Source organism: Alosa alosa, chromosome 18 (genome assembly GCF_017589495.1).
Source record: "Alosa alosa isolate M-15738 ecotype Scorff River chromosome 18, AALO_Geno_1.1, whole genome shotgun sequence".
Taxonomy (NCBI): Eukaryota; Metazoa; Chordata; class Actinopteri; order Clupeiformes; family Clupeidae; genus Alosa; species Alosa alosa.
The window spans coordinates 21,824,898-21,838,531 of record NC_063206.1 but is presented as its reverse complement, the minus strand read 5'-3'; the positions used below and the strand labels follow the sequence as shown (position 1 = coordinate 21,838,531).

At 42.1% G+C, this 13,634-nt stretch overlaps 1 protein-coding gene across 1 annotated transcript; it reads left to right on the top strand.

Annotated features, from left to right (window-relative positions):
- Positions 1–1,964: 1,964 nt before the first annotated feature.
- LOC125311278 (tyrosine-protein phosphatase non-receptor type 13) lies at positions 1,965–5,686 on the top strand. The gene is made up of 7 exons (XM_048269175.1): positions 1,965–2,207; positions 2,389–2,610; positions 3,260–3,349; positions 3,696–3,773; positions 4,402–4,722; positions 4,837–4,935; positions 5,498–5,686. The coding sequence occupies exons 1-7, from the start codon at positions 1,965–1,967 to the stop codon at positions 5,648–5,650; spliced, it is 1,206 nt and encodes a 401-aa protein (XP_048125132.1). The 3' UTR covers positions 5,651–5,686.
- The last annotated feature ends 7,948 nt before the right edge of the window (positions 5,687–13,634 follow it).

Genomic DNA, 13,634 nt, shown 5'->3' with positions numbered 1-13,634 from the left:
AAATGCTCTCATTTTCCAAAGCAGATTTAGAATGAGCTCAAAGGCATGTTCAGGAGAGTGGATGCAATTTTGAATTGTGCTCTCCAGTTTTTTAATGAAACCTTTTTAGGTATGGTTTCTTGAGAAGGTAAGTCAAATGCTACATACTTAACTGAAAATATGACTTGTCAAAAGACCGTAGGTGGGTAATGGCTGACTGAATGGGTCAATTTGGTCATGAAACAACTTGACATATTAACAACTCATGATCTGATGTTTTGTAGGACTACATACCCCACTACATGTGAGGTATTCTCAGGAAACAAACCACGGGACCCTCACCCTTCCCTAACGAAAAAGAACTACAGGAATCCTGTAGTATTTTGAGACTATAGAAGTACTAAGACTAGGAACCAGTATAGAGGTTAGATATAGAGAATATTATAGAATATACACTACAGATCTATTCTAGTCTCTTATCTTCTCTTGGTATTAGTTCTTAATTAGTTCCCACACTACTTACATTTTTGTAATCTTAGCTCCTCTAACACCAATATAGAACTATGTTGGCCTACAGAGCCACACAACACTCTTCCATGGCTTGCATTGTATATTGATATACAGTGGCCACACATGGTAAAATGTGGTATTACAAGAGAGCCGACTCAGTGCTAGCCGATTTAGGCTACATGCTAACTTCAGTGGATATCTAAAGAACACAAAGCTTAGGTCTTTTTGCATTTTGACAAACTATAACTGCAGTTTTTTCACAGTACAATGCAGTTATACCGCAATAATATTTCCAAAATCTCCAATAATATGTCAAAAATGTTGTATGTCTGCAGTAAAATACAGTAGGCCTAGGCTATAGTGCAATGCAGTTTTTCATGTCCAAAATATTGCATTTCCTGCATAAGAACTGCAAATACTTCCTCCAAAACTGTAGTTTTGACACTTGAAGTAATGCAGTTATTTTCTGTAGTCTAAGGGATTTTGTAGGCTACCCTTATATCCACCACATCCTGCCAGCCATTTTTGGTGAAAGATGGCTGGTGATCAACCGCAAATGTTTAAATGTACCCTTTATTTATACTGATATGGTAAGTTTAAGTACAGTATACTGTGTAGGACCTAGTCCTGCGTATCACGTAGACTACACGGAGGTAATGTAGGCTATAAACTCCAGGAATTTCATCAGTCCCCAAACTGGCCAGCCTAGTTTTAAACAATCTATTTTTGTAATAATCTGTAGCCTATTATGATTTGACATTTAAAGGCATGTACTTTTTAATGTAGCCTACGATTTTTTTTTTGCTTTGAGTGTCTATTCTATAGTGTTTGATTTTAGAAATTAAAAGGAGACAATACAGATGGAAGTGAATAGAAATAATTATTCCTGCACATGGAGTTGACAAGCAAACAATGTGGCTGACCATGTGGAATTTCTACTGCTCACTGTTGGTCCAGAAGAACATATCTTCCATAAAGTGCACATGCATTTTGCTAGATGAATGACTACACTGATCCATTTAGTCAACTAACTGCACTGTCTTGTATCTTGGAACGATAGCCCTAATTGTTTAGCCTACTTTAGAATGTAAAGGCAAGGGTCAGGATCTAAAACTCTAGGCTACTAAAACTATTTCCTAATGGGCGCGCTTTAATATTTTCCAATCAGTTGAATTTTATTGTGAAGTCACAATTTGTTATCATTTAGGCTAATAGGACCTTCAGACTGATATTGGTTGCCAATAGCGTCATCATGCAGCTCCATAACTCATGTAAAATGTCATAGGCCTACTGCAATTTCGAACTGCAGCGCAGCCGCACTACTTCAGTATAGCAGCTTCCTCCTATCAGGTAGACTAGACACACTCGCTCGCATCATGAAACCGATTTGGCCCAAATATGGCTCATCCATGAAAGGTGGTTCTCCCATGCTTGACTGGAGTTGTTAATTTCTCCCCGCGACCCGATGTGATGTAATGTGTTCTGCCTCACAGGGGGCCAGAGCCGCTAAGACCGCTGTGAGCAGCGGGAACGGTAGCAGCGGCAGCAGTAGCAGCAGCATCGTCAGCCACACCTGGACGCTCCCCAGCCTGCGCTGGGTGACGGGCAAAGAGCCTCAGCAAAGCGCCCTCGCCCTCAACCACAACAGCGTCAGTGACGGCATCAGGGGACGCAACTCCAACCCCGACAAAGACCCGGCAGAGTCCGGCACTGACGAAGTAAGGTTACTCTCTGTAGAAGACAGTGACAGTTTTGTCACTGGCTAGTAGGCAGTTCATTCTCTTTACATTATGTTGATAATGAGGCAGCCAGGGCTTGGTTGTCTAACTCTATTACGTATACCTAAAAAAATCCATAGGCACTGTCAAAACTAACTCTCTCTTGTCCACCACATTCTAGAACATGACTGGTCACTTCTCCGAGGCCAAAGCATCTGGCCGGGGCCTCAGACATCACCGGGGCGAGCTCCACCAGGACAGCAGGAAGCTCCCGAGGTGCCGGGCCATGATGTCAGCCCTCTGTCACCACGGAGACGTGGCCCCAGAGCCCCCTGAGGGCAGCGCCCTTGTGCCTGAAAAGACTGTGTTCAACAAATCATTCATCTCCCAAGTGCCATTAAGAGTAAGGGGCGGGATGTCTTTTTTTTTTTTTACTGCTTTCAGTCAGGAAAGAGAGGAGTTAGATCCCTTGCTCACAGGCCCCCAGACCCTGAAAATACCTCAGGGGCCTCTAGGTCTAGGGTGCTGAAGGATGGTGGTGATACCACTACCAGGGCTTAGCAGAAATTGTGACAGAAGCCTTCCATTAAATATATATAAATCTTGAATCATTTTTTTTTTTTTGAATATGTCAGATAGGGACAGAGATATCTCTTTAAGCCACCTTGACCCCCTAAGGAAAGGATCTAGGTCTGTGCAAGCAATCATCTATCTATAATTTTAGAAATGAAAAGGGCTCTGGACAAAAGGGGAAAGGTAAAGGTAGCAGGCTCTTTTGTTATAGTGCAGGGCTTCAAAGCTGAAAGTAATTTGATACCAGCTCACTAAGCATTCACAGAAGCTCCCTCACAGTAGGATGCTAAGTGGAGCTATTAAGAGATCCACCAAGGAGACAAACACGTATCAAATGTGGTTTCCGTTGGTTCAAAGTTCAGTTCAAAGTTCACAATGGTTCATGTTATGTCTTGTCTGAGCACACGTTGTTCGTGCCTCTTTGGCACGTCTTGGGGTTTGCAAACCAATCACCCTGTGTGTGTCCACTCTCCCTCTAGCTGCAGATCAAAGTAAGCGGGCAGCGCGGAAGCCTGGGCATCAGCATTGCCGGAGGAAAGGGCTCCCTGCCGTACAAGGAGCAAGATGAGGTCAGTCACACCGCCTCCGCCGTTCTGCTTGCCCTGTACACACACAGAGCTCTGCTTTGCCCTCAAGAGGAGGACTGTCCAACTCACTACACCGACATTAGCATTCGAGCTGAAGCCGCACTGATAAAGCACCACGTGCAGTCTAATTCAGAAGATGACAGCTCGCCAAGTGAATTAGCAAGGCCCGGTGCTCTGGCTGGGTTCTGAGAATTTGAATTTCCCCTGCTCCTTTAAAAAGGGCTTGGCCAAAATGAACCATTTCTCAACATCATACCTCTTTCAAGAGTGGGTTTATTTTTCAATTTTTTTCCATTTTTTGTTGGGTTATCTGTTTGTTTACGTTCAGGGCATCTTCATCTCAAGAGTGTCGAAAGGGGGTCCTGCTGAGAGGGCCGGGGTCCACGTAGGAGACCGAGTGCTGGAGGTGGGTGGTAGACAGAGTTCTGAGATGCTTCTGACAGCATTTTTTAACATCAAAGATGCTCATTCCCATGCCTTAAAGCTTGAGGCTTACATAGCAGTGCAGGCATTACATGGATAGCATTCACAAGAAAAGACAGTCGCTTTTGTAAATAATTTTAATTTGACCTGCTTTAATGTCAATCTCATTTGAAAACTTTTAAATCAGCATGGCAATAGTTTCTGTTTTCCACTGTGTTGTTAGTCTCCTTCTGGCCAGTGGAGGGCATTGTGGGACAAAACCATAATCAACCTCTAGCTCTACTCTACTCTAGCTCTACAATCTGACATCAACAGTTTACAAACCAACAAAAGATGTGGTTGTTTATTCCTCTCAGCTTTGTTGAATATCAGTATGTTGCAGCACACAAAAGTTAACTTTTTCTGAAGTAGTTTAGTTCATGCTCATTTGACCTTCTGATATTTATACTTCCCTACTCTCCCTCTTACTCTTGATTAGTGTGTCTGGGGGTCAGTGGGGTCGTTTTCCAATATGGAACTTGGTAGTTCAATCTCACGCTCCTTTTCCCTAGCCGGGTTTGAGCAGCTCTTAGTGCTACTGTGAGAGAATCATGTGGCCCTTGTGCCGGCAGGTCAACGGTCTGGACATGCAGGAGGTCACCCACCACGAGGCGGTCAGCACCCTGAGGAATGCTGGGAGCTGCATCAAGATGAAAGTGCTGAGGTCGCGAGCCCTGCCGCACGAGCCTTGTCCCCCGCCAGAGAACCCTGTTGCTGCCAGGGAGACAGAGCTGAGAATCGTTCGACAGCACGACCCTGGGAACAGCAGTGGAGGTGGAGGTGGAGGCAGCAATCGGCATGTGCCCAAGCAGCCCAAAGTGGAGCCACCGGCAACAGACTACAATCTGAGCAAGAGGATCGAGGCCGTGGTGGTGTGCAATGGAAACGGAGTGGTGAGCAGCTTCCTCTAAGCCATTCATGATGGCTCCTGTGTGTGTGTGTGTGTGTGTGTGTGTGTCCTCAAGGTATTGTAGTCAATGTGTCGGTGAAGAAATATCTTCTTTCAGAACCGGCTCAACACTGAACCTGCCCGTGGTCGAGTCGTGAAGGACGCCGACGCCTCTCTTAAAAGCAATGCCCTGCAGGTCGTGAAAAACACCATGACAGTAAGTGTGGTAACATTTCTCAAACGCTGCGTCTGACACAAGGGATGAGGAGACCCATCTTTAATGATTCTGATGACCTCAATTCCAGCCTGACAAGACAGGCCTTTTAAAGCGTCTAGTTATAAACCACCAATTTCATACTTAGTAGACGCTGTCGTATTTGATGATTGTTGTTTTGTAGTGTTTGTTTGGCTATCTCCATGGGCTTTCTACAAAGAAAATAATCACAAATTCTGAACAGAAAACAGGGTTGTTTCCTTTTGACAATTCAAGCAGTCTGTGCTGTACCTTAGTAGTTATTTATCACAGCCCACTTGAGGGGCAATCTGTAATGTCTTAGGTAACAAAAATATAGTTTTATGCCATAAATCATCCCAGCAGAATTGCCTACATCTGTCCCTTTCCTTTTTTCTACCCTATGATTGACTGGTCCTACAATAAATCTCCTAATCTCTATTTCTCTCCCTCTCCCTCTTTTTCTCTCTCTCTCTCTCTCTCCCTCCCTCTCTGTTGGTCCCCACCACCACCCACACTGCCTGTGAATCACTGACCTCCCTTTCAGATACCCCGGATCATCCTTACGCATCCGTCCACCTCGGACGAGGACGTTGAGCCCCTCACCCCAAGCCCTGATGAGGGGGATTTGGACGACTTTGACGACCCGGACTCTCACCTATCCTCAGACTGTTTGAGCAGCGCCTTCTATCCACCCTGAGTCAGGTGGCGAGTGCGTCGTGTGCTCCTGTCCAGGCGAGCGGAGTCGAGGCCAGGGGGGTGAGCGAGGGATTCACCATCCTCCAGGGGACGTGTGTCCTACCAGCTGCTGTGTTTTTTTTTACTTACTTGTTTTGTATTTTGTATGTGGGCTTAATGCATGTAATGCTGCTTATGGAGGAGTAGGGGATGCTTCCTAATTAGAGGCAAACACAATTAGAGGCAGTTTTGGTTTGTTTGCTCTTTGGTTTATCTGTGACTGTCTGAGCCATGTGCAATAAATGTGAAGACTTATTTGAAACTCTAGAAGACCACCATTTGAAAAGCAATACTACACTAAAACCATTATTGCCATGCTGACACACACACACACACACACACACACACACACACACACACACACACACACAAACACACACACACACACACACACACACACACACACTCTCTCTCTCTCTGTCTCTTTTACACACACACACACACACACTCACTCTCTTTTTCTCTCTCACACACACACATACACACACAGGATTTTGCCCAGTACACATAGGAGTTGCAGCAATGATAATGCAAATGTTGCCCAAACACACCCCTGTCCAATTCATTTAGAATGTATTCTGAATGTCCAGCTGCAGTTTAAGGGATCATTTTGATAGGGCCAAATACATTTTGTGGAGGTTATTGTGCGATATAGCTCACAATGTAATTAGCATATATCAGGAGACTGTGATCCTGATGACCACTGATTGTTCAAGCCTCTCTTGTCCGAAGCAAATTACATCCTGCTTAACTGCTCAAACGCTGCTTGAATTTTCTAAATGTTCACACGGCCTTTGCATAAACCTGTATATTCATTCTCTGCAAGAAATGCATGCTAACCTTCAGCATACTATCTAGACATCATTCACATTCGTAATGAGTTGGTATCTTGCTTTTCGTTGTTCACAAAAAGCATGCAGAATATAGAAGAGAGAGAGAGAGAGTGTGTTAATCGGAAACATTTGAAGCTTGTAATAGCCCATCATGCAATATTGTTCATTAGAGGATATTCATTAGAGGATCTCCACTATAGACTTTTCATTCGCCTGGTAATCCAAGGACACACAGTCACACAGACACACTCTCTTTCAAAAATCTTCATTAAGAATGTCCCCCAGTTTCATTACTATGCTGAAGTTGTACCAGTGACCAGTTAACACTTGCCAAAATCACACCGGAGTAGAACTGAACCACTTTTAATAGACATAAAATTGACTCCGGGCTTTTGTCTACTTATAAAGTATAAAATAAATCACTCATGTTCTTTATCAGAGGTAGAGTGTGACTCATGCCCAGGGCTGTTGAAGCAGACACATTATGGAAAATGTTATTTTATTATTAAATAATTTATTATACGAGTTACTGTGATCTGCCTTGAGTTAAATCATAAATGACAGTGGTGATGTGCTATGTCTGCTTTTCAACACAGCTCTGTAAATCCACAAAGGCATCAGGAAGGCTCTATGTTTTACAACATCAAACTAACATCAAAAGATCATTGTGTGTTGGAGTTTATGCTGTTTGTATATCAAACCAGTTATAAAATAAGTCCTGTGGGGAAATGTTTTTGGAGCTTTGCAATACCACTGAATATACAATATACAGTTTTGTACTCTGTATATATTTTATATATAACATTCTGTCAAGACAAAAACTAGCATATGAAATGATGTTTGAATTAAGCATGAAACAGCTGGCCATTGTGTAATGTTTTAATGGTTATACTCATCATTAAGAATATGTTTGAAACATTACATGCTATTGCTGTGATGAAGATTTTTCAAGGACAAACTAAACAGTGCTTTGGCAATGCATTACTATATGCACAGTACAATAACACTACATACTTCATGCAATTCTCTGTCCTTTCTAACACAGTGTAGACATAATTATGATGACTACTCAATCAGATACAAAATCAGGAAGCAGATGTACAGACTCTTTAAGCTTTTATACCGAAATAATCTGTTGTTTGTGCAATGGTAACTGCTGCATTCAGAAGGTGCAGCAATTAATACCTTGTATGCCTTGTGTTGTTTCTTTGTTTATATTCTGGAAATTCTTACTGTAAATAATATTTCAATAAACATTTCTCCAAATTCTGGTCCAGTAACCAATAATATTCATTTTACAGTAAAAATGACTATCGTGGTTATGTTGGTTGTATTAGCATTATGTTATGCATTTTTAAGTTGTATGCTGCTATGCAAGCATATTCAATAGACATATTCTTATTCAGGCAACTACAAAATAACCTTCAGAAACAGAAAGTTTATTTCTTCATATCTGTAAGCATTAGAGACAATGAACGCATTTCAAATGGCCCTTCAAATTTGCATTTATTCCCTTTGGAGAGACGCTTACTACCATGTGCCTCTTGGCTATTGAATCCATGACCCTGGACCTCTGCACTGTGTTCTTACAAAGCTTTCAGGAACTCAGCTGCCATTCACACTGTTATTTTCAGGTGTTAACAAAAGGAATGGAGAACTTGAGTGGGAAGTGTCCAACCACTCTGAAATTAGACAGCGGGGATGTGTTTGTCACAAGTAGCGGTTCTACTTTTTAAAACAAAGAAATGTAGAATGTGGTGTTTTTTAACAACCATTTGCTGTGACAGATCTGCTGAGGTCACTTTGAAATTGGCAACCAGGCAGACAAGTATAAAACATCTTGAGAAGAGATGGTCTACGCTTGCAAAGTCGGCTCTGTTCCATTTACATTTACATTTACATTTATTCATCCAGCAGACACTTTTTCCAAAGCGACTTACAAATGTCATTTATATAACATGGGCATTGTTGCATTGTCCCCTGAGCAACTCGGGGTTAAGTGTCTTGCTCAAGGGCACAACGGTGAAGGCCGGGAATTTAACTGACTGCAAGGTAACCATGGTTGCTTTGAGGAGGGACACATTCTTATTGCATGTATCTGATCTGGTGTGGCAGGGCTGTGGCAATGCACATGATATACTGTATGGAGTTTGCAGATGAGTTCTAAGCAAATACTGTATATGTCACCTAAATCAAAAGATTCTATGTTTTCTTGCTCTCTCGCTTTCATATACACTCTCTCAGACACAGAACATAATCCAACATTTGTCAAACAATGTACCGGTATGTTCAAAGGGGTCTTCCCTATGTTCCCTGGGTCCTATGTTCCCCGCTCAGGTTAGGGTTAGGGGTCCTATGTTCCCTGCTCGGGTTAGGGTTAGGGGTCCTATGTTCCCTGGTCACATACAAAGCGGGGAACATACAGTGTAGGTACGCTCCCTGTTCAAATGGGTATTGTTGCATTGCTGTATTGTTGCAAATGTGTGAAAACAGTGCATCGCCATCTTGCTCATCAGTATACCTTGACTTCATCTACAGTGAAAGCTTGCCACTGTCCACCTTGGTAACTGTTGAGACACTGGCTATTCTTCACAAATAGAATTGACAGAGCACTATTGATTCCTCAAATTGGCAATTTGGCAAATTGACAATTCCGGTCTCAAGTTGAACTCCTTCACTCGCTTTCTCTCTCACACAAGATAGACAGCCACAGATGGCTATATTTGCTCTCACAGAGTTTGTTTGCTTTTCTGAGTTGCTAGAATGCCTTTCTTATTGGCATGTTGAGCCAATTTGGAAGGGCAAATATTTTAAACAAGTACCGTACTAAAACCCTTCACCATTCAAGGAATACCTTGCATTTTGCAGGAATGCCTTGCATTTGTTGTGCCTGCTGAATCTGGAATTAGCATAGCAATCTGAAGGAGAGACCCCTTTCTACTGACAAAGCAAGGTTAGTGATGTTTACAGTAATGCAACCTTGACTTATTCTCAGAGGGTATCTTTGGTCTCTTAAGTATCAGATAAGTCATTTATTTGTGAAACTAAGGTAAATATGAATAAATGAACAAATATTGAATGACAAAGAAGAAATGACACCATGTTGGGGATCCCACTGAGAGTAAACCATAATACCTTCACTCCTATAGTGCCCTTCAGCTTTTGTCATGCGGGAATGAACAACAACAACCAGCAACAGCAGCTATAAAAACAATGAGGCTGCTTCTGTGGAAGAGAAAATAATTAAAGCAACACCAAAGCACTTTTCTCTTGTCGCACGCACGCTATTCGTTAATCCAGCATCGGCTTTGGACATAACGATGTCCACAGTCAAGGTAGAGTATGTTGCATGATTTTATGAAAGTATGATGTATTGCGACATCAGCAGCAAGTCAAATTTGTAGTTTCTTATGTCTCATTCCAAACTACAGATCCGCTACCCGATCTGGCAAACTTGCATAGTGCGGTTATATCCGATAGAGGGTCGTGAAGCGAATGCAGATGTGCCGTTCACCCTGTTATGAGTTGATGAACCACTGAAACGATTTTGGAAACAGTATTTTAAGGTACAAAAAACTCTTTGGTGTTGCTTTAAGGCGTAGCGGCTGAATTGGACCCAGGGAGCTCTCATGCTGGTTGTTGCATTGGTATTGACAAGGGCTGTGTATTGCTGCAGAGCTGTTAGAGGGGTGGGGGTGATGGCAAGTAGAGGCAGGCAGGGACGGCTGGGGGTGGTGGTGGCGGCGGTGGCCGCGGCGGTGGCTGCGTGTTGGTGTATGGACAAGGGCAGCTGTGAGGGAAATGTAGAATGTGACGCGCACCAAGGATTAGCCAACAGCCCGTCTACCAGTCAGCTTTCACACACACACACACACAAACACACACACACACACACACACATATGAGTGTGTGTTTGTGTGTGAGAGAGTGTGTTTAGTCAGATTTATTTATTTTTTGTCCAATTTTCCGTCAAGGATTCCCGGGACACTGAAAGACTGGGGTAGACGAAACTTGGTGGGCATGTAACCCCACATGGATACACATGGACGTTTTTCGTTTTGATCTGTAGCCCCCCCGCTGGACTGCACCCCCCGAAAGGAGGGTAGGGCAGACACAGTTTTCTGTGAATATCTCGAGAACCGTAAGGTTTAGGAGGACCATTTTTTTTGTATGTTGATCTCAAGGGGCCATGTCAACCCATTCCATAACCACTCATTTCATGTATAGCGCCACCTAGTTAAACACAAAAAAGTAAAAATGAGGTGTTGTAATCGCAGGTATCTGTGACCTAACATAGTCAAAACTGCATGAAATTGGAAAAGTAGGATCATTATGACATCCTTTGAATGCACACCAAGTTTCGTGGAATTCCGTTCATGGGGGGCCACACAATGAATTAATTTATGTTACTATACACCAACTGGCCTGTAGGTGGCCGAAGACAGTTTTCTGTGAATATCTCGAGAACCGTAGGGCCTAGGAGGTCCACCTTTTTTTTGTATGTTGGTCTTAAGGGGACATGTCAACCCATCCCATTACCACTTATTTCATGTATAGCGCCACCTAGTTAAAAATTAAAAAGCAAAAAATTAGGTGTTTTCATCACAATATCTCTGGCTGACATGGTCAAAACTGCACAAAATTGAAAGTGTAGGATCATTATGACACCCTCCGAATGCATGCCAAGTTTTGTGAACTTTCGTTCATGGGGGGCCTTACAATAAAATAATTTATGTGTACATTTAGTGACCGTACACCAACAAGGATTCCCGGGACACTGAAAGACCGGGGTACACGAAACTTGATGGGCATGTAACCCCACATGGATAGCATGGAACCATCGAAAGGAGGGTAGGGCAGACACAGTTTTCTGTGAATATCTTGAGAACCGTAGGGCCTAGGATGACCAATTTTTTCCGTATGTTTGCCTCCAGGGGTCATGTTAACCCATTCCATGTGCACACATGTGCATAAACAGATACACTGCCTTTACACACATACATTCACAGTAATCATACATTATGACACATACTCACACAGTAGACATATATGTACGCATGCATGCACATGCACAAACACACATACACAGGCAAACACACAAGCACGCACACACACACACACACACATAAACATAAACATGTACACGCACACATGCACACAATTCAAGAATTTCTCAGAATTATGAACAGGCAAGATTGGGGTGGGGTTGTATAAAATGAATTTTACATGTGAAATCTATGAACTAATCATGTTTTGGTACTTGTTGTCTAGCAGATACCACTGAGAATTGAGTGTGGATAATGCGATTTAGTGAGACAGTTAGAATCATATAGGCCTTTCAGCGTGATTTATTTTTGTGGAAAAAATGTGCTGGACTGGGCGGCGGTCATATTTTGTACCGCTCTGCGGTACATCTAGTTTATTTTGGAACAGCGGAATTCTCATTATACACTGGGTGCCTTTTTTTAGGAAACACAACACATCTATAAATGTGTACGTTCACCCCACTGTCTGCAGACATTCCCCTGGGGATGCCATATGCATGTTTTAAATATTTGTGGCAGACGTAAACCTGCGGACAGAACGTACCTTTCAAATGAAAGAGATGGGTGCACACACAGCTAAACAACATCTGAGGTACGCCTCCAGCAGTAATACATGATCAGACACGATAGCGCCTGCTGCATTATTTTTTTTTTTAAGAGAGCGCTTGTGTACTGTTTAAAATCAACACATCAGGCACACATTTATAACGAACGTCATCAAACATTTATATCCATGCAGCAAACAAGACATCTCAGGTTTAGAGAAAATACATCTCAGCCAAGACACATCAAGAGACATGGAACAGCAAGTAGATACAATCATTTCTGAATTGAGGTTACCGCAGAAGATACCTTAATCAGTCAAATCATTTTCATCAATTTATGATCAATTCATCAAATCAATTTATGCACCCAGTGAGTTAGGATTATATAGTGATGAAAACCTATTATCGTAGACCATAGGTTCTCAAAGTGCGGCCCGGAGGCCAATGGTGGCCCGCGGAAACATTTCTGGCGGCCCGAGATAACATCTGATAACATCTGTAAAACTGTACAACTGTACTGTGTGCTTTGAAAAGAATGAATCTACGTTTAGTGGTGTTTCGTGGCCGTCAGGTTTTCCTGTGGTGCTTTGGTAGCTGGAATTGGCCCTGAATAAGGCTTATGCTGATAAGAAGCAAGGCACACCGAGACTGTTTGTTCTAAATAAGTTTGTACTTGAAATTGACTGCAACCAGAACTGTTATATCCCAAATTTGTCTGTTGAGCGTAGAGAACCCCAGGGATTGTGTGTGCATTGCATTTTTTCCTTAAGATTTTCACAAGTTTTGCCAGGTTTAGCCCTCAGTTATGAATTAAAATGTGTTTAATGCAATATAAACTGTAGAGATGCAACCTGGTCATTAAAATGATTACAAATGGGATTTTTTCATCTAAAATGGATTTCTCAGACTAAATGTCCATTCTTACACTGACCCCCTGGATGTAAAGTTTAATGGCGAAGGCTAGTCTTACAAGCCGTACAAATAAAGTCAGCAAGAAATCTCATTGGCATACCGAAGAAAACAAGAGCTAAGTATGCCACTCACACTGACCTTATACAATTTTAATAGGGGAAATAATTTGAGGAATGACCTTTAACTGAGTATGCATGACCATTTGTTCAAATATTCCTTTCTACTGAACTGACTGCTTGAGTCCGAAGGCTAGACCAGCTAAAGGGGTTTAAGAAAGAATGCATGACTCACTCATATCTATTGTCTATTTTTGACAGCATGGGGGTTCCAATCAACAAAGTTTAAACAGAGAGAGAGAAAGCAGATGATTAGTAAATTAATTCGTAATTAAATGTAATTAAAATTAAATTATTTTTTCCCCCTGAACAGAATAGATTGAACAATGTATGCTGGATGAATGCTAGAACACTTTACATTACACAAGCATTACATTTGCTATTATTTAGCAATGTAAACGATGAACCAAACATGGCTATTAACTGTTGATGAGAGAGGAGAAAAAAACATTGAAATGTATGCATTTATGTTGTGTGAAAGTAAATGTTTTTGTT